This window comes from Erpetoichthys calabaricus, chromosome 9 (assembly GCF_900747795.2).
Source record: "Erpetoichthys calabaricus chromosome 9, fErpCal1.3, whole genome shotgun sequence".
Taxonomy (NCBI): domain Eukaryota; kingdom Metazoa; phylum Chordata; class Cladistia; order Polypteriformes; family Polypteridae; genus Erpetoichthys; species Erpetoichthys calabaricus.
This window is the reverse complement of record NC_041402.2, coordinates 118756525-118778253: the sequence shown is the minus strand read 5'-3', so window position 1 is coordinate 118778253 and position 21729 is coordinate 118756525. Positions and strand designations below refer to the sequence as shown.

Genomic DNA, 21729 nt, shown 5'->3' with positions numbered 1-21729 from the left:
GTGTAATCTCCTCTCTGCCACCTTACTGCTGGGTTTGGTTACAGGGCACAGCAAGACCCTAAACAGGATATAGTGTAAATAAAATATAAATGGGTTTGAAAACTCTGTACATATTTGTGTCATTTAAATATGTTTTATAACAAGAATGTGCATAGTTGTATGATAGAGAGGCAAATGTTCTTGTTCCTACTATGGTAAAAAAAAAAATGTAATAATGACAAAATCAACATAGAAGACACTGCAGATCCACTCCTGAAGACTGAAGTGGTTGATTTTCTGAGGTGAAAGGAAATTGCAGCCAAAACTCCTTGTTGTACCAAATGTGCAGGAATATTACAATTTTGTGGTATTGGCAGGGGATAGATCATGGCAGGAAATTGTGACATCAGGAGCCCTGGGAGCTGCTGAGCATTCCCACTGTGCTTCCTCCCCAAGTGCTTGAGCCATATGGGTTCATGCAGCCGCTCTGTCAAAGGCTAAGGAGCAGCTATTATGAAGTGGCTAGGAGAAGATCTGTAATTGCCGTATAAAAGGGCTGCAAACTTAAATGGTTTCTGATTTCAGATTGTCTTGTTTTCTGTTATTAAAGGAACATAAATGATACAGTATTTGTTCACTTTTGTGAACAGGGTCAATAATGTGTATTTCTCTTGTTAGAGAGGAAATGAGATGCCTTCTTTCTTGAGTTATCATCATGAATCGGGGCCAGTTGAAGTATTTTGAAAATCTTCCATTTGTCTTCCAACAAGCTTCTCTATTAATTCTGATGTAAGCACACTCTTGATTTAGAAACAGATTTACTTTGGTCAGCTTTGGATCAACTGATCACATATGTCCCAGAATGCTAAATTTTCATCCACCTCATTTTGTCTCTTTTTAGCTGAAAACATAGCTCCTAGGCGGCACGGTGGCGCAGTGGATAACGCTGCTGACTCGCAGTTAGGAGACCCGGGTTCACTTCCCGGGTCCTCCCTGCTTGGAGTTTGCATGTTCTCCCCGTGTCTGCGTGGGTTTCCTCCGGGCACTGCGGTTTCCTCCCACAGTCCAAAGACATGCAGGTTAGGTGGATTGGTGATTCTACATTGTCCCTAGTTTGTGTGTGTGTGTGCCCTGCGGTAGGCTGGCGCCCTGCCCGGGATTTGTTTCCTGCCTTGCGCCCTGTGTTGGCTGGGATTGGCTCCAGCAGACCCCCATGACCCTGTAGTTAGGATATAGCGGGTTGGATAATGGATGGATGGATGGACATAGCTCCTAGGTATTGTGGCTTAAATTATTTGTCTCTTGTCTGACAATAGGCTGCTCAATGCCTTCTGAAATTGTGAAATATCTGGGTTATGTGTGTTTATCAATGGAACATGTATAGTGAAACAAACAGCCGTTTTCACACCATAGTATTGCAATAGTGACAAATGTGGAAAGTATTGGACTGCTCAGGGAGCATAACATATTGATTGTTCTGTAAAGCTATGAAAAGAAGCAGCTAAACTAGTTATCAAGCCTTCTGGCAATGGAAAAATATTTTTGATTGTGTCTCAGCAACCTTCCCCATTCTTGCCACATAGATGATTTTTGCATGAAGCAGAATTACTGAAGCTTCAGGTATTTTGACATGTATAGTATATGAACCATATATGATCCGTGGCTCTTTTTGCTGTCTTGGTTGCCCTTCTAGATTGCTGTGGAAACAAAAGTTTGAGCCTTATGCATGTGAAGACCTCAGACTGCTTGAATGAGCCCAGTCCATAAGCAGATATTTATTGTTAGGTGGCATTAATCTGTGTAAGAATTTTCACTTTTACATTGGCCCTCTAATATTTATTTTGTGATGTAGAAAATTGAATGGTGTCCATCAAGCCCAACCAATTACTTACATAAGATGAATTTAGACTGAAGAAGGCAGAAGGAGAAAAAGCTAAATAGTAATGCTTCGCTTGATTGGCCTCTTATCTAAATTGGCTGATTTTCACTATGAAAGACTCGCTCGATAAATTGGCCAATCATGAAAAAACTTTTTTCAGTGTCTGCTTTTCTAAGCTTTAGGGTAATTTAGTTGTCATGCTCTCCTTTAGATAAATTATTATGATAGCTGAACTGTCACGTCTATTTTTTGCTGCAAATTTCTTGTAAACAGAGAGCAGCAAGGGAGACTTTACCAGAGAGTGAAAAGATGGGAATATTAGCTTTTACATTAAAGAAAGTGAAGTAATAAACTGAGAAAAAGCAATTGGAGGAGTTTCCCTGTGCAATTACACAATCAGCAAGAAAAGCCACTTTAATTAATTCATACCTTTGTATTTTGTCCTTAAATTAAAATGAACACTGCCTGAGTTTGGCCAATGAGCGAATTTGTGATAAGTACAGCATGTCACGGTGCGGGTCACTCCATGCACCCTCTTCCATTTTGAGAGTCTCTTGAACCGGACACCCTTGATAATCATGACCATGATGAGCTGAGCAGATGAGGACAAACACACCAAGCAAAGGGATGGTGAACAAGTGCTCAAGTGCTATTATTGAAAACAATTCACAAAACAGTGTCCCAAAGTACAGACAATTGCTCAAACCTGCTCTGCTCCCCAGAGCAAAGCACATTAATTATTTTTTTATTAAAACGGACAGTTTTTCTGAGCCACGCCTGCTATACCACACAGCAGATTATATTTTCAATTAGAAAAAGAAGAGATAAAGAAGAATGGCTGCTTAGTAAACAGTAGGCATGTTAGCACAACAGCAAAATTGGTCTTTTTTATTTGTGAATATGTTAAGCTTGCTATCTTATAAATATTTGATAGGTTTGCAGCCTTTTTAAATGTTTGTACTGCATTTATTATTTGTGTGTGTCATACAGTATATGTTTTGGTAAGAAAAAGGTTCTGCAGAAATTTAAAATGGTAATCTATATATATATCATTACCCCTCAAGAATTGGAAGGTCTAGCTGGTATACTGGAAAAATATAACCTGTATAAATATAGTAAATATATATCTTAATAGCAAAAAAGGCTGTAATGCAGTTAATGAATAAAAATGATTAAAATCTATAAGTGTATGGTGAATCCCAAAGGGGAGATTGTCTTATTGCATGACCTTTGGGGGTCAGAGTAGTTGGCGATTAACTACCTATATCAATTAATTGAATCAATGTATGTGAATATATTATTTATTTTTTGTGAGACAAATTATGAAAACTTCTTTAAATTTTTTTGTTTAAGATAAGTTCATTAGAGAAGAAATTAAATATGACCGCTTGTAATTGTGATAAAACATTTTATTCTCTTTAATGCCATATATATTGTACATATTTCTGTACATATTTTTAGTTAAAAAATGTGTTTTAAGGGAATTTATTATTTTTATGGTCACTGAGCAATAAGCCTACATAATTTTATTTTGTTAATCAAACTTCTCAGTCTGCCAATGAAAATTCATGCCACTGTACTAGGGAAAAGGTCTACACCTATTATAGTCATCCCTCCAGGCTGTGCAGTGGCTCATTTTTTTCAGAAGTATTACACTTGGAGAGTGCTTATGGCCATACGTGATGGTGGTTCTGTTTGTTGTAAACAATATTTTTCCTGTATTTCAATATTAAAGATTCATTATTAACAAATTACTACTTTTACAGTTGGTCTAATCATTTTTTAAAACATTAGTCACTTGGCATTATCATTAGTCATTAAATTAGTCTTTATTGTACAAAGGTCATTAAAAAACAACAGGACAATTGTTAAGCTGTTTTATGTCAATTACTACTTCTGGGTTTAAGGATCTTCATGAGGCATCATACAGATTTGCATTTACAGTGTTGCTAGCTAAATAACTAAATACTTGATTAGATCCTTGTGAAGGCTTTTACTATACATTAAGTAGGCCAACCATATTTTAGCCACATTGGTTGGGGATTTGTTGTAAATCCTCCACCTGAGTCCAACTGTTATTTATTTTATCAATAAATTCTGCCTCACTCTGTTATTCAGTAGTCAGCACTGTTGTAAAATATTAGTTTTAGGTTTTTAGCCTCTGACATTACTTGCTTTACAAATGCATCCATTACAGTAATCCCTCGCTATATCGCGCTTCGCCTTTCGCAGCTTCACTCTATCGCAGATTTTATATGTAAGCATATTTAAATATATATCGCGGATTTTTTGCTGGTTGGCGGATTTCTGCGGACAATGGGTCTTTTAATTTCTGGTACATGCTTCCTCAGTTGGTTTGCCCAGTTGATTTCATACAAGGAACGCTATTGGCAGATGGCTGAGAAGCTACTCAACTTACTTTTCTCTCTCTCTCTTGCGCTGACATTCTCTGATCCTGACATAGGGGGATTGAGCAGGGGGGCTGTTAGCACACCTAGACGATACGGACGCTTGTCTAAAAATGCTGAAAGATTATCTTCATGTTGCTCCCCTCTGTGCAGCTGCTTCGTGAAGCGACATGCTGCACAGTGTTTCGCATACTTTTTGATTGTTTGTTTTTCTCTGTCTCTCTCTCTCTTTCTCTGCTCCTGACGGAGGGGGTGTGAGCTGCCGCCTTCAACAGCTTGGTGCCGCAGTGCTTCGCATACTTAAAAGCCAAACAGCCCTATTGATTTGTTTGCTTTTCTCTCTCTTTCTGACATTCTGTGCTCATGACGTGCACTCCTTTGAAGAGGAAGATATGTTTGCATTCTTTTAATTGTGAGACGGAACTGTCATCTCTGTCTTGTCATGGAGCACAGTTTAAACTTTTGAAAAAGAGACAAATGTTTGTTTGCAGTGTTTGAATAAAGCTCCTGTCTCTCTACAACCTCCTGTGTTTCTGTGCAAATCTGTGACCCAAGCTTGACAATATAAAAATAACCATATAAACATATGGTTTCTACTTTGCGGATTTTCACCTTTCGCGGGGTGTTCTGGAACACAACCCCCGCGATGGAGGAGGGATTACTGTATTGTCAATTTCTTATATGAATAATTTAATAACCTGAATATTGGATTTTTCTTACTATACTGTCAACATATTTTCATCCACAATCTAGGGAATGATCTTTAAGCCTAGATGATGCTGTTCCTATCACATTTCCATATAGGATATGCTATACCCATAGAGATCTTCCTATAGTTAGATAGATAGATACTTTATTAATCCCAAGGGGAAATTCACATATGTAGGATATAGGATTTATCCATAGCACTCTGTGTAATGCATGCAGGGAATGTTGTGGGATTTTGCTGTCACTCTTGCTCCTTGCAGAGTTGAAATATCAGACTTTTATACTTACTTAATTTTGGTTTTAACTTTTTTGGCTATGCCTTCTGTTAACGAGGTTTCATTTTCTAGGCTTAACAGTTCTTTTCTTGACCTCCTGTAGTGCTTGGGTTCAATAAGAAGAAATATTTTCTGTTGTCTTCCTTTGTTTTTGAAAGCACTGTCCAGAGACTAATTTTCTTTTTTCTCACTCTCTAACATCTAGGTATCTGCATTAAGTGTGGAAAGGGGGTTTATGGAGCAAGCCAGGCCTGCCAAGCAATGGGAAACCTCTACCACACAAACTGCTTCACCTGTTGTTCCTGTGGTAAGTACTACAGTATAATTCTCAACAAAGTAGTACTTTGTTATTTCAAGTAGGAATTTAAGTTTTTTTTTTTTAAAATAATGAAGTAATTTTGACATCCTCAGCCCTTAATGTGATCTACAGAGGATAATGGGAAATCTTCTTTTGACAGTTGTGAAGCCTTTTTTTTCCCCTGCAATGAATGGTTGATATGAGCATATGTACACTCCACAATGATAAGAGATCATCTTATTTGTTTAGTAGTGAGCAGATACGTTGTCTTATCCAGCCTTTATTGGATAAAATTACTGTATGGTATCTGCCTAACCACCACAATTTTCCATTTTTTTCTTAACACATTCAACTCTCTCTACAGAGTGTTTACATCTTACTTTTGTTTGTAGTTCTGCTTTGCAAATGGAAACATTTGATCCTGCTGTGGATTATCATTTTATGATTGACATGTCTCCAAAGCTAATCACTTTCACCAAAGTTCAACCTGTGTGGATGCACACGTTTCTCCAGTACCTGCTAAGGCATATCCTTTGATGGCATATTCAGGAGGACTCCCAAAAACTCAGTAGGCTTTTTTCTGAATTCACTGAAACAGTAACATTCTGATTTTCCTTCCTTTTATGAATACATTGCATGTCAAGAAAAACTGTCTAAAATAGTAATATGGCATATTTGAGAGCAGCCGTGAGCCTGATGGCCCAATATGGAGGGATAATAGTACAGTGGAACCTCTAGATACGAGTTTAATTCGTTCCAGCACTGAGCTTGTATAGCGAATTTCTCGTATCTAGAACAAACTTCCCCATTGAAAATAATGGAAATCCAGCTAATCCGTTCCGCACCCCAAATATATTAACATAAAAATCAATTTTCCTAACAAATAACACTGATAAATTATATATACTGTAGTCTACCTTTAATAAATAACACTGGTAAATAATATAACTGATTATTAAAAGAATCAAAACAGGTGTCCAAAGTGCAGTAGAGCATTCAATAAATGTTTAAATAAATAATCCTTAAAACAGTTGTGAAGTGGAGGTTTAAAATACACAAGAATAACAATCCTTTAACACGAGGTTAAAACGTCAAAAGGATGCCGTCTTTAAAAAACAGATGACAATCCCCGGTGCTTCTTCTCTGTTAGCGTCTCACCTGCGGGCTCTGCAACAGGCGAGACACTCTTAATGCAGCTGACCTTCTCTACACCGTCCTGCTTCAGCTGTTTGGCTCGCCTGTTCAGCTACACGCGAGCCTGCGAGCCTGCTCTCCTGCCTGCCTGCCTGCCTGCCTTTTCTTTCTCTCTCTCTCTCTCTCTCTCTCAACCGGCTCGCGCTTCTCTATATATGCGGGGAGGACATGGCAGCTGCAGCCCATCAGCCACAGGAACAATCATGGATGTGGGCAGTTTCCCACCTGTGCACTTAAGTGAGAAACGCAGATACCGCAGATCGCGGCTCGCAACTGCTACCACGCCCCCTCGCTAAGCTGAGAGCTATACCCACAGCCTGGCTCGTGGCTCGTTACGCGAGCCAATGCTCGCATTTAGATCAGAAATTTTCGCTCATACTTTCCTCGTATTTTGAATTTCTCATATACAGAGGTGATCGTATCTCGAGGTTCCACTGTACATTCGTAAATGTTGCACAGAAGCTTTTTCACAGCATGGCTTAATAGATATTCCTCAGGTGATTTTCCAGCCGTACTGAACAAGGGAGGAGACAGATTTTGGTGAAGGTCAGAGGCTTTCTGGAGAATGTCATTTTGTCAGAGCAATGTTATTATGGTTCTGTTTTTTACATTAATTTGTATTTCTGTATTGTTTTCTTCGAAATTCAGTTTAGTTTTCCTTCATAATGTATTTGTAGTTTTAGTTTACTTTTAATTTTGTAAAAAGTGTTTCTATTTTATTTTTGTATATATTAGTTTCAGTTAAAAAGAGATTATGCAGTTTACTTTTGAGACACAAATATACATAACAGTAGATTTAATGGGTTTGGATATATTTGTTTCATGTGGGGGAAACCTATAGGTATGCCCCATTAAAAACAAGCAAAATCAAAATCAGATACTGATTATGAACAATTTTATAATATGCTTATATTTTTGACAAATTATGTTGAACAAACTGCACTTTTGCATGTAAATAATCAATTTATCAAGTAGCCTAACACAGCAAAAATATAAAGGAATTTTTTTTTTTTTTTTTTTTTAAACATTCTTCCATAACATTTACTCATGCAACACATGATCTGTTAAATCTAAGGTTGAGAGAAGTAGCAGATTTTGCAGTGACCTTGGCATGTCACGTAGCCTTGTAGATATGCCAGTTTCAATGAACAAGTTAATTTGGGCTTAAATTAACAAAGGAATGGTAAGCAAAAACTCCAGTCAGCCTCATCCCTAGAGAAAGTAAATCTCTGGAGGGTCCACAGTCAATTATAAGGATAACCTAGAAAAAAGTTACTCAAGAAAGTTATAATCTTTACATATGTGACATTATGGGCCTGATAGGAGAAACCTTAATACTGTACACGTAGTTAAAAATGTCTTATTGTTCTAAATGTCTTTTTATTGACAAAAATAATTTTGCTGGCTAGTAAATGTCAGTGATTTATCACACATGGATCTTTCAGATTATTACTGTACATTTCCTCAGCCCTGACTGCATTAATAACTAAATAGCATTGTCAACTTGAAGCCTGTCAGAATACTGTAGAAGGATTGTCAGAAACATTTCCAGCTCTCTGAAACTCTGCAAAACTGCCACTTTGGAAAAGTAAAAGCATGTGTGAAGCACTTTTGTATTTGGTCACTTGCACTTGCATTTCTTGAATGGATGTTTTGATTGTCTCCATTAAATTGTAAAACCCTTGCATCCACAGCTTTCGGCTTTGTGTATTGTTATCCCATCTGGAACACTTTGAAGGCTTATTGACTGACATCCTAATTGCTCACTTAGCAAAAACCAAGCACACAGATTTTGTCACCCCAATGTCTCCTTGCTCCCTGCCCAGAGGCCGTATTAAGGCCAGACATTGACTGGCTAGTTACTGAGGAGCAAGCATATAAATGGCTTGCTAGAAGAGACATTTTGTTTCCCAACGTCACAAGGTCAGTTAAATTTGTGAACAGGCCTTGTATATGCATAATTATGTGTGTGTTCATACCTTGTGTCAAATGCATAGATTTATATTTATTCCCAAAAACAAAAACTGAGTTATTTTCTAGTCATTTAGGTACACTGACTTATCTCTCTATTATATAAAAAAAACTCGGGTCGAGATGTGATTTTCTCGGAGACACTTTAACGTCCCGCGAGACAAAGAGGACATCTGCTGTACAGGCTTTTAAATGTTTGAAACGCTGCATGACATGCAGATCGTGCAGCAGCAGCAAGCCAGCTGATCAAGAAAATAGAGGAGGTAAAAAAAAAATGTATTTGTTTCCCATTGTATCACCGTTTAAGAAGTGGTTTCGGAGGAGCGACTGCATTTCCTTAGCGTGCGTTCAGCCCCCTCTTCACAACACAAGAGGCAGAAATGGGAATTTGATGGCGCGTTGTGCGCCCCGGGGAGGATGAGGGTGGGCAAGCAAAGTGAGCAGGTGGCAAAGCCCCCTAGTACAAAATGAAAAAATTTGTCTTGGATTTTATTAGATAGATAGATAGATAGATAGATAGATGGGACTAAGAAAGATCTCAGAGAAAAATCTGGCTTTTCCTTAAATAATTGTGGCAGATGGCTTGGACCCTTGCGACTGGGACAGAACCAATCCCCCATACCCCAAAGAACACGAGAGGGCAGCCCCCCTGGATTGCATCGGAGCCTCAGCCTTGGAGCTTGGAAGCTCAACCCTGCTGGGGCCCATGGCCACTGCCAGGGGCCACCTGGACAATTGTGGAGCCCTGGATGGCAGCACTTCTGCCACACCTGGGAGTGCTTCCAGAAGGAGATCAGAGTGCATCTTCCGGGTGCACTATAAAAGAGGCCGCCTCACTCAATTTTGGGAGGCGAATTCAGGAGGTGGAGGAGTGGAGGTGGTGAAGATAGAAAGAAAGAGAGAAAGATAAAAGGAAATGGAAAGGGACTGAGTAATTGGTGATTTGGGCACTGTGTGCTAAAGAAAAAGAAAATAAAAGTGTGCGTCTCTGAGCCTGTCTGTGTCCGGATTAGGGGGCACTCTTACCCCCAGTCTTCCACAATATATATATGACTAAAAAGAAAGAAAACATTTGACATTATACAGTGTCAGAAGAACGAGTCAGAGACATCACAAAGGTTTGGGGCAGCCACCCGTATAATATGCTCTGCTGCAAAATTGCTTGTTTTCTGTACAAGGTGTGAATGGTTCAGAGTCCAGAACAGAACTGACTTTATTGAGGCAAGATGGCAGTTTTAAAGGCCTGGAAAGGAAATTACGTCATCGTAGCAGGAACTGGGAGTGGCGTCCTCATGGTCGGAAGTGACGTCATCCTTGGGGCCGGTATTCTGACGATTTGTCCTACTTTGTCGAAGTATCCTACCGTAGTTTATTTCGACAGATGTATCTATCGATTGGTGCTACCTTATCGAAACATCCTACCTTTATAATGCATATGGGTAGATCATCTCGATGGGGTAAATAACACTAACTAAACATCCTACCTTTATTATACACATGGGTAGATCATCTCGATGGGGTAAATAACACTAACTAAACATCCTACCTTCATAACGCATATGGGTAGATCATCTCGATGGGGTAAATAACACTAACTAAACATCTTATCTTTATAATGCATATGGGTAGATCATCTCGATGGGGTAAATAACACTAACTAAACATCCTACCTTTATAATGCATATGGGTAGATCATGTCGATGGGGTAAATAACACTAACTAAACATCATACCTTCATAATGCATATGGGTACATCAGTAACACATTTCCAAGGACTGAAATATACTGCAAAGCTGACACATTATATACAGTATAGTATAACAAAATAAACAACAACTGTATTACATACAACATTATAAAATATGTATAATATTTTTTATTGAATATATTAAGTGAAACTTTTAAGGTCCATAAAGCACCTTATTTGAGGGCATTTCAAATAAAACAGTAGCACATCATAGGAAGAATAGAAAGGCTTTAATTTACATACATTTGTGAACAATAAAACACTCCAACAACAAAGACCAAAGAACAATACTTATTTATCTATACATTTTTTACAAACATATGCTATTTCAATTTTTTCATTGTATTTTGCACATTCAAAATGTGCCCAGCGACTGCACATATCACACTGCACCTGAAAAATAAAACATAACGATTAGTCTGAACATGGAAACAGTAATAATAGTGACTGATTCAATTAACTATTTCTTCCGATGCGGCCAAGCAGGTGTAGAAGCAGTTAATATGTTACTTGTTAAGTTATATTACTAGACCCCAAGAACAAAATTATGAAGAGTGAAAATGAGCATAGTAGGATATTATATTATTGTGGATGGTACATGTTGAAATATTGTTACCATTTCAATTGTGCTTTTGTTGGGATCAACTTCCAGCTTGGAACAAACCAAGCAATAATGTTCTGCATTGCCTATAATCACAGTTGTTCTCATAAGTATACAAGCTTTAACATCAGTCATTTGATTAATTTTCAGTATTTTGAAAAAGCAATAGTAGTGTTAGGTGTAACATACTGCTGTTATTCAAAATAAGAAAATAATCTTCACTCAATATTTAATTTCCTTTCAATTATTTTATTGCTAGTATGCTAATATTTGCGGCTTCTGACAAAATAATTCATTATTCATAATATATAATAATATAAATTTACACACAGAGCTGTAAGTAAACACTCACCGGCAAGTCAACTGGAACCTCTGAGGGGAACACTGCTTCTCTCCCATACATAAGTAGAAATGGGGAGTGCTTTGTTGTAGTGTGAATTTTGGACCTCAATGAAAAAAGTGTGGCGCAAACAGTTTATTTATTACACACTATGTCAACAAAAGCAACAGATTACTTGGCATGAATGGTATATACACCGTATATGTTACACCCATCCGTTTATTGTAAGTCGTAGCATTAAACTTATAACGTTATACCATGTCATCAGTTAAAAATACCTATGCAGTAAACTGTAATAAATGCATTAATGTAGTAAGGCTAAGAAAAGCATACATATTACTGAAATACAGTAACACCTCAAACTTCAACACTAGGTAGGACAGATCGACAAGCAGTTGGTAAGCTTCGAGAAAAGTTGCGTAATTTTGGTCTGCGCATGCGTAGTACCAGTAAGTAGATCATTTCGATGGGTAGAATGTTTCGTTAGAACACCGGCAAGAGGCGGGATTCCCCGGGAAAGGTCTGCAAGGGACTGAGAGAGATAGTCAGTACACTCCGCCGCCCCCTGGCCTGGCGTAGAACTACAAGTGACTAGGCCCTTCAGCTGTTCCCCATGCGCACGTATGTGACAAGGCCCCCCCCTTATCCCAGACCCATCGGGTCGGGCGGACCTGTCCGAGAGGTCGTGGACTTGAGAGAGGGCATCCGCATTGGCATGGAGAGAACATGGAGAGAGCTTCCGGTGAACAAGCAAGAACTTATAAGGTTGGAGGTCAAGAAACCACCTAGTGACCCGCGGTTTTGACTCCTTGTGAAGGGCCATCCACTGGTGGGGTGCATGGTCCGTCACCAGAGTAAATTCACGGCCCAAGAGGTAGTACCTCAACTGCGTAATCGCCCATTTTATCGAAAGAGCCTTCCGTTCCACTGCCGCATACCTGGTCTCCCGATCCAGCAGTTTCCGGCTCAGGTACATGACGGGGTGTTCAACACCATTGACGCTTTGGCTCAGGTCGACCCCCAGGCCTGTGTCCGAAGCGTCCGTCTGGAGTATAAAAGGAAGTGTAAAGTTAGGTGCTTTTAATATGGGTACTGACGTAAGGGCCAGTTTGAGGTCACAAAATGCAGCGGCCATCTTGTCAGTCCATACCACGTGATTTGAGGCCCTCTTCTTTGTAAGGTCTGTCAAGGGTTCTGCTCTCTCGGAGAACCGGAGCACAAACCAGCAGTAGTACTTCGCTAACCCGAGAAAAGCCTGCACTTGTCGCTTGGTATTCGGACAGGGCCAGTTTAATATGGCATCAACTTTGGAACACTGTGGTTTGACGGTACCACGACCCACCAGGTAGCCCAAATATTTGGCTTCTTTTAATCCAAAGAAAAACTTCTTTGGGTTAATTCGAAGCCCGGCTTCAGCCAGTGTCTGCAATACCGTTTCCACCTGCCGTACATGATCCCTCCATATGCTGGAATAGATGACCACGTCATCCAAATAGGCTGCACTAAACACGTTATGGGGCCGGAGCACTCTGTCCACCAGACGCTGAAACGTTGCCGGTGCCCCATGTAACCTGAATGGGAGGACCCGTGTACTGCCAGTGCCCACTAGGGGTGCTAAACGCGGTCTTAGCCTTCGCGGAGTCCATTAAAGGAACCTGCAAGTACCCCTTTGTCATGTCAAGGGTGGTCAAAAACTTCGCTTGCCCAAGTCTCTCAAGGAGGTCGTCCATGTGAGGCATTGGGTAGGCGTCAAATTGGGAGACTTGATTCAGTCGACGGAAGTCGTTGCAAATACTTCCAACTCCCGTCGGGCTTACTGACCAAGACAATCGGGCTGGACTAGGGACTATAACTTTCCTCAATCACACCTAGCTCCAGCATGCACTTGATCTCAAGCTCCACTTCTGCCTTCTTTGCTTCAGGAAGACGATGTTCACGTACGACAACTCCGGGGTTTGTCACGATGTCGTGTGCAATCAGAGAGGTCCTTCCGGGTTGCTCACTTACTACCTCCGGAACGGACAAGATCGCTGTCTCAAGTTCCTGTCTCTGTTTAGCATTCAAGTCGGTACCGAAGTTAAGGCTGTCACTCTGAGCAAAGAAAGAGCGGGGCTAAGCAGAGGAAGGACCGCGCTCCTCTCGTTCCCCTTCCTAGGAATTTGCCATAATTGACATTCTGGACAAGAAATGCAAAAACGGCGAACCTCCTCATTTATTCCCGGCCAATAAAATCTGAGCTTAATCCGCTCTAAAGTTTTTTCGGTGCCGAGATGGCCTCCCAGGAGATGGGCATGTGCCAACTCACAAACCTGCCGCCGGTAGGTTCGTGGGATTAGCAGCAACTTCCGCACTCCGCCCTCATGATCAGCTACTCGATATAACAGATCGTTGTCAAGTACAAAGTGAGGGCCGCGAGGCATGGGCTGATGCGTGCGTTGGCCATTAACAAGCACGACTGCATTTTTAGCAAATTTCAGGGAGTCGTCATTCCATTGTTCTCTCCTGAAAGACGCCGGTGTATCCTTGAATTGAAATTGCAAGTTGGAGAGAGGGTCCGGTCTGACCTCAAGGGGCGGGGAGTCCTCCCGGCTCGTCGAGGCCCGGGCTGATGACGTGTTTATGTGCGACGGCCCAGGAACCTCCCTGTCCTCCTCGGAGTCTTCTGTATCTCTTTCCTCCGGCCAATTACACGGCGTGGAAGCAGCTTGAGACGGGTTTGTTCCTTCTATGACTAGGCCTATATGGTTACGAGGAGTGGATATCAGTACACTGCATTTACTGTCAGACCAGTCTCGCCCTAGGATCACTGGGAAAGGTGGGTGTGGATGGACCGCTACGGAGACCTTTTTTACCATTCCCTCATAGCTGATGACGCACAGGGCGGTTTTATATAAGCGCGTATCGCCATGTACACACCGGATACTGGCCTTTTTTCTCGTTCTCTGTCACGGTAGTACATAACAGCAATCAACAACAGAGATGTTGCTGCCGGTATCCAGAAGTGCTGTAACTTTATGGCCATTGATTATTACCACTCCCGTATTATCAGTAGCCAGGGGGTTTGAAAGTGCACATAACAGTCCTCCCTCCTTCCACCCTCATTCCTCTGCGCTCCCGCGCGAGCGGCCCACCCCGGGGACATCGGGACAGGCTTCGGGTTATATGGAAGGGACTTATATAGTGGGACGTAATCCCTACGGAGTCCACTAGAGCAGTGGTCCCCAACCTTTTTGACAGCAAGGACCACTTTATTAGATGCAAATTTTTCCACGGACACAATTTACATAACATTTCTATTATCATTAAAGTTATTAACCCCTTAACCGCCCTCTGCCGGATATATCCGGCACCGTTGTTTTATTGCTAACGCCATACTGCCGGAATTATCCGGCACATTTGCCTGTGGTTATATGAATGCCTGGCAAGTAGTATAACTGACGGTTTGGCGTGGGTATTATTACTACGTTGTATTTCGACAAGTCTGTGGTTGTTTTGGCCGGTCATGTGACGTGATTCGCATGTAACAGCTGTGAATATGGCGAAACATAAACTGACTTCAAGTGAGGCTTTGCAGGCGATTTTGGACAGTTCTGATCATGATTGTAGCAGTTCTGAAGAAGATTTTAGCGACAGTGATGAGCAGCAACGTGCGCTGCATGATACTGTGAATGAAGACGCATCGGATGACGGCGCTGAGTGGGTGTATCCCCAGCATCTCAGCTGGGCTGCTGCCCGTGGTGAACTACCTTTTCTGCATTCGTTTGAGGGAACGTGTGGCTTTATTGTTGATGTAAACAATTACACTGCTGAGCAGTTTTATGAGCTGTTTGTGTCACCTGATTTGATCAGACATTTTGTTCATCAGACAAATCTGTATGCAGCACAGTTTATTGAGAAAAATCCCAATTTACCTCCACATTCCCGTGTTCGTGCTTGGTTTGACACTGATGAAAACGAAATGAAAAAATTCATTGGGATTTTGATGTTGATGGGAATAATCAGAAAACCAGATATTGAGATGTACTGGTCTACAGATCCTATGTATGCAACACCTATTTTTGCAGCTGTCATGACACGTAACCGATTCTCTTTGCTGCTGAAATTCTTTCATTTGAATGACAACAGAAACGAGCCAGATAAGAAAGATCCAAACCGCGACCACTTGTTCAAGCTACGTCCTTTGATTGATCATTTATTTGAAGCATTTCAGTTGCCCTACATGCCAGGACCGTCAGTTGCAGTTGATGAAAGTTTATTGTCGTGGAAGGGCCGCTTACAGTTTCGACAGTATCTACCATTGAAAAGGGCACGGTTTGGTATCAAGATGTTTTGCTTAGCTGAGAATTCAGGTTACATTTATAGATTTCGTGTATACACTGGCAAAGAGGATCCTATGAGTAGTATTTCAGCAGTGTTGCCAGATGAATGTAAGGACTTTGGACTTTCAGAAAAACGCTGTCATGTCTGTTCAAAGAAGGGTCAGCGTAGAGACGTCAAGACCTTCTGCTCAAAGTGTCCCAGCAATCCAGGACTTTGTGCAGTTCCCTGCTTTGGCCTGTGGCACAGCAAACTCAAATACTGGGAATGAAACTATGATTGACTGAACTACTTTTGACTTTTGAATTACTTTTGACTGTTCCGTTTTTGTAGTTGACAATAAATCCAGAAGCCTGAGAAAAGGTACATTTTGTGTTTTATTATGTGTTTGCCCATTTCTAGAACTTGCACAACATTTAGTGGTCAATACTGCTTGAATAAATGTAAAAAATGTAAAAAAAATGTAAAAAAGTAAAAAAACGAAAATTGTTCAGATTTCGCCTGGCGTGGGGAATATTTAGGGAGTTGGCGGTTAAAGGGTTAAGCAGTTCGCATACGTTTGCAATCTGAGATTTTTCTTCTTTTTTTGCATATAACAAAGACATATGCTTTACATTTGCCAATCCAACAGATTGCACATCACAAACATTAACACTGCAATCTTTTTTTCGTGTCTGCCGTTTCTATAGGAGGGTGACAATGAGTTAAATTCCAATGGATGTTTTTCAAATGTTGACAAGCAATAAGCAAAAGGAATCAATGAAAACCACAGACAACAAAAACAGCAAAAAAAAAAAAAAAAACGGTACGAGGAAAGTTCGAAGAAAGAGATTTTTTTACAATGTTTCTGTTTGGGGATCGTTGTGCAAATATGCACAACTGAGCTGCGACTACAGATCTAACTGCTCTGTGGATGATTCGTTCAAGTATTTCAAGGTCACTTCGTTGTAATGAAAGCATCTGTTGAATGTACTTCGTAGTAACGTGATTTCTATAGACTCATGTCATATGGGGAAACTGTCGGGACCATAAAAATACTTTGTTGTAATAGTCTCTCACCTTGGTCTCTCTCCTCTCTCTGCACCGCTGCAAAGCCCCGCCCGACAAGCGTTCTGAAAAGTCTGAGTGAGTCGCCGTTGCCGGCAGTTCTCTCGCAGCCCGGCTGTCAGACGGCTGTGGACCGGTAGTGGGCCGCGGACCGGGGGTTGGGGACCCCTGCACTAGAGGACCGTTCTGCTCCCACAGATTGTGAGGCTGGCTGTGGTCTTATTTGAGCTATAAGCTCGTCCATGGAATGGAAGTCTCCCCAGACCGGCTGGGCAAAGTTATTGGGAAGACCTTGCAGCAAATTAAAGCAGGCTACCTGCTGCACAATTTGTCGGGTGTTTAATTCAAAGGGTCTCAGCCATTGAGCCACTGTTTCCCAGAGAGCATAAGCTTGCTCCCGGATTGATCTCTCTGGATCATATTCCCAAGACTGTAGTATTTTTACCTGCTGGTCTGGGGATAGCCCATATGTCTCTAGGACCTTGGTCCCAACGGGCGGCCCAGTCCTCTCCTCTGAGAGAACATATTAAGCCCTTTTAGTTTTCCCCCCAGGGACCAGCCCACGTCGGTGGGTCTCCTCCACATTCTCCCTGTGTAGGATTAGGGGCTCATTAGCCCTTGGTGGGAGCGAAGACTGCACCGTGCCACTCCGGACCGCTGAGCATGCCACCCACCCGGAAACACGGCCCCAGTACTCTCCTACCTGAGTACTTTTAAGGTTCCTTCCCGGTTTCTTCTGGGAAAGCTGCATCCTGCCGGCTACGCCACTGCCAGAAGAACGAGTCAGAGACATCACAAAGGTTTGGGGCAGCCACCCGTATAATATGCTCGGCTGCAAAATTGCTTGTTTTCTGTACAAGGTGTGAATGGTTCAGAGTCCAGAACAGAACTGACTTTATTGAGCCAAGATGGCAGTTTTAAAGGCCTGGAAAGGAAATGACGTCATCGTAGCAGGAACTGGGAGTGGCGTCCTCGTGGTCGGAAGTGACATCATCCTTGGGGCCGGCAAGAGGCAGGATTCCCCGGGAAAGGTCTGCAAGGGACTGAGAGAGATAGTCAGTACACTCCGCCGCCCCCTGGCCTGGCGTAGAACTACAAGTGACAAGGCCCTTCAGCTGTACCCCATGCACACGTGTGTGACAACAGGTTTATTGCTGTTGATGTAAAGGAGCCCCAGTAGCTGTTTCTTGACTTACTTCTGCTGAATAATTCTTTGGCTGCATGTCCTCAGTGTGACAGAGAGAGGATGTGCAGCATTGTTCATAATAACAGTTTTGTTTTCATTCTCTTCTTTGCTGCAGCCTCCAAGGGACAGATGGTGTGTCCCTTAACTGAGTCTGCCCTCTTAATTAGCTAGTTGATTTGGTGGGCCTCTTTTTCAAGTGATGTTACTGGCCCAGCACACTATAATGTAGAAAATCGCGCTGACCATCACAAAGTTGCAAAATATGTGAAGGATGTCACTACCCACACCAACGGAACAAATTCTCTTAAGAAAAAAGAGCCTGCTCTGCCATTTCTTACATTATTCCTCTGTATTACGAGACCAGTCAAGCCTGTCTTTGATGTGGACCCCTAAATAATTATAGCAATGCACCACCTCTGCTTCCATTTCCTGAGTAATGACCAGCTTTTGAGGCTTTTTGGTGAGGTGAAAGCCAATAACCAGTTCCTTGATTTTGCTAATGTTAAGGTGCAGACTATTTGCTTTATACCAAGAGACAAATTTCTCCACCAGACTCATTTACTCTGTCTCATCTCCCTTATCAATTAACTCTGTAAGTACAGCAACATTAGAACATTACTGCAAGTGTACAGAAGTGTACAGAGTGAATAGAAAAAGAGACGGGTCTCTTCCTTGTGATACTCCAGTGTTGCTCACATGCATATCAGAGATACAGCCCTTGAGCCTCACAAACTGTGGTGTACAGGACAGATGTTCCATTATCCATTATTGTATTACTTTGTAAAGCCTACAGAGTAACTGAGCAAACCACCTAAACCATTTGGCAAGCACAGTAAAATTGCTCACAGGTTTTAACCTTTTTAGTGTTTTGCCTATTCCAGTAACCCCCCTCTGCCCCATTATGTTCCAGATTTATTTATACTTGTTAAGTGGGCTGGGCATATTAATTATTCATTACACAGCTGGGTTAATTTTTAGAGAATATAGCATCTGTTCTGACCTTCTAGAGGTTTGCTTGAGGTGCTTCTTTCTGTAAAACTACTTGGCAAAAAGACAGACAATAAAAAATGATTATTGGCTTAAGAAATACCCATTTATACTCTACTGGAACCATATGGTTATTATAAGTGAAAAGTAAACTGGAGACTTCAGATCAGTGAAACTTTGAGTACTCCTAGTTAGGTTTTCAACAAATGAAACTTTGATTATCAGTTATTTAGCTAAATATTAGAAGGATTAATTAGCTTAGCTTTTGTATTACACTAAGAGCTCTACCTTTATCTTATTGTGAAAGTGTTATAGTATTCATTTTTTGTTTTTTCAGACATTAAGGATTTTGAACATGCTTTTAAAAATGTGGGTTATAGCATCATTAAAACAAACAAAGTAATATCTTGCATATGGCTTTAGTTTTTCATTGTGGTTAATTGGTCATTAGGACAAACTACATTATCATTTACAACAAACACAAAAGTGCATACAGGGGCATAGTAGTAAGGACACTAGTGGGCACTTGACATGGCAAAAACAGTGCTTGTTTGGCACGGTTATGAATAGGATGCTAATAATTGAATTATGAATTAAACTGTTGTCAAACGGAAGTGTATAAATAAAGGCAGTAAGGGGTAGAGAGTTATTCCGTTCAATGAGTATGAGTGAACAACAGCTGATCGTGAGTCATGACCTGTATTGCCTTCAAAGGGTGAAAGCAGTTTCCTCAAAGAACACTGGACTAGCTTTTCTAGAAGGGAGCTTTGTTATATTCATAAATATTGTGAATTATCCATCTGTTGCCAAAACTGTTACAATCTGTTCAGAACATTTCATAGTAATGCGAAGAACTGCATACTTGTATTTCATTTCTAATGTTTCCTAGCTGTTCTTATTATTCTGATGCTCCCAAAGTTTCAGGCACCACACAGAGTATATCTTCAAGGCAGTTTATATGCTTGTTTCAGTTGACTGCTTGTCATGTAAGTCTAGGTTCTCTTGGAGAGAAATGCAAAGTCTTGTGCCAAACTAGATAATAAACCTAAATTGTTTTTTTTAGTTGAGTCTTCAAGAAAACATATTTTCTTTGCTTCTGTTCCTGTATTCTCTGTCAATGTGGTGCATATTATCACACATTACAGATCGGTAGCCTATTTCTTATTTGAGATTATTTCTATGTTAGAGTGGTCGAGAGCGAAGCAGACCCTTCAAAAAGCAGACAGGAGTGGGCTTTAAAATATCAGTCCCTTGTTTGAAAATCCTCTTTAATAAAACCCCTGTGTGTGTGTGTGTGTGTGTGTGTGTGTGTGTGTGTGTGTGTGCGTGCGTGCGTGCGTGTGTGTTTGCGTGTGTGTGTGTGCGTGTGTGTGTGTGTCTTCTGGTGAAGTGCGCATGCGCGGGACTCTTCAACGCATATTATGGACAAGGCAGAAGTACAGGGAAGGGCGGAATGAGTGGCAGAGTCACCGGCTACTAGCAGATGCTTCAAAGGCCGCCTGACACGTCACACAAGACAGAGAGGGCGGGACCTATAAAATATCGCGCAGCCGATCCAATCGGATTTCGGTAAATGAGGTAAGACCTAAAACATAGCGCATGAAAAATCCAATTGGGTACTGAGACGCGGGGACCAGCTTCCCCAAAGAGGTGGGATTAGTGTTTGTTGTTGTGCAAGTGTTCACTCTGAGGATGTCAGATTTGTGATTAAGAAGCTTGGCCCAGTAAAGTGTAAAGTGTCAGTCGTTGAAGGGGTTTTCCTAAATAAACGAATTTTCATGATATTACAATAGGATGACTTTTAAAAGTAGATTTATTTTCACGCACATAAAATCTGTTGCTGGGGAGACACCACACATACAGTAATCAGCTGCACGCCAGCACAGATTAAAATACTTGTTGGGGAACTGCACAGTACTTGCTGGAGAGACGGCACAGGCACGATTATCAGCTGCACGCCACACATTACATCCGTTGCTGGGGAGACTCTGCTGATTGCCCACTGTTGTGACAGAAAATTAAATGCATATTACGGACATCAAAGACAGTATTACTGTCAGAGAAAATTACAGGCATTTTACGGAAATACAAACCAGTATTACTGTGACAGAAAATTAAAGGCACACAATACAATGACGCATATTACAGCCACATACAAGCCAGTGTTACTGTAAGAGAAAATATTACGGATGTACATGCCTATATTACTGTGACTATCTACTAACAACATGCCGCCCAAAAAAAGGACACGTCAAGTAGGACAAAAGACACAGACAATCAAATCCTATATAAGCAACATCTCCTGGAAGAACGGTCAGCTCAGCAAGTAAACATCAACAAAAGAAATGCTCAAAGACAAAGAAAAATACGAGCAAATAGATCGATTTAAGAAAAAGAAAATGAGCGTCAGAAAAACGCTAAAAGAGAAACTCAGAAGAGCAAATAGATCTATAGAAGAACAGGAAAATGAGCGTAAAAAAAATTAAAAAAAAAAAAAAAAAGACAAAGACAAGCAAATAGATCTATTGAAGAAGAGGAAGATGAGCATCAGAAAAATGCCAAAACACACAGAACTAAGAGAGTAAGTCTTACTGTGGATGAACGAAAATCAAAGAGAGGCAGGATAAGAGATCTTCAAACAGACACAACACATCAATCAACAGCCACAGAGAAGAGGATAAATATAATATTAATTATAGTTACTGTATTGTCATATACGTTTCTATTTTATTTTTATTATTATTTTACTTTAGGCTTCTTGCAAAAATATTAAGGTCCCTTGCCATTATATA

At 40.9% G+C, this 21729-nt stretch overlaps 1 protein-coding gene across 1 annotated transcript in view; it reads left to right on the top strand.

Moving 5' to 3' along the window:
* Window positions 1–21729, top strand: part of wtip (WT1 interacting protein) — a 275147-nt gene that overhangs the window by 122282 nt on the left and 131136 nt on the right. Inside the window, exon 2 of the mRNA XM_028810095.2 lies at window positions 5455–5556. Within this exon, the coding sequence (XP_028665928.1) occupies window positions 5455–5556 (102 nt within the window). The remainder of the gene's footprint in view (window positions 1–5454; window positions 5557–21729) is intronic.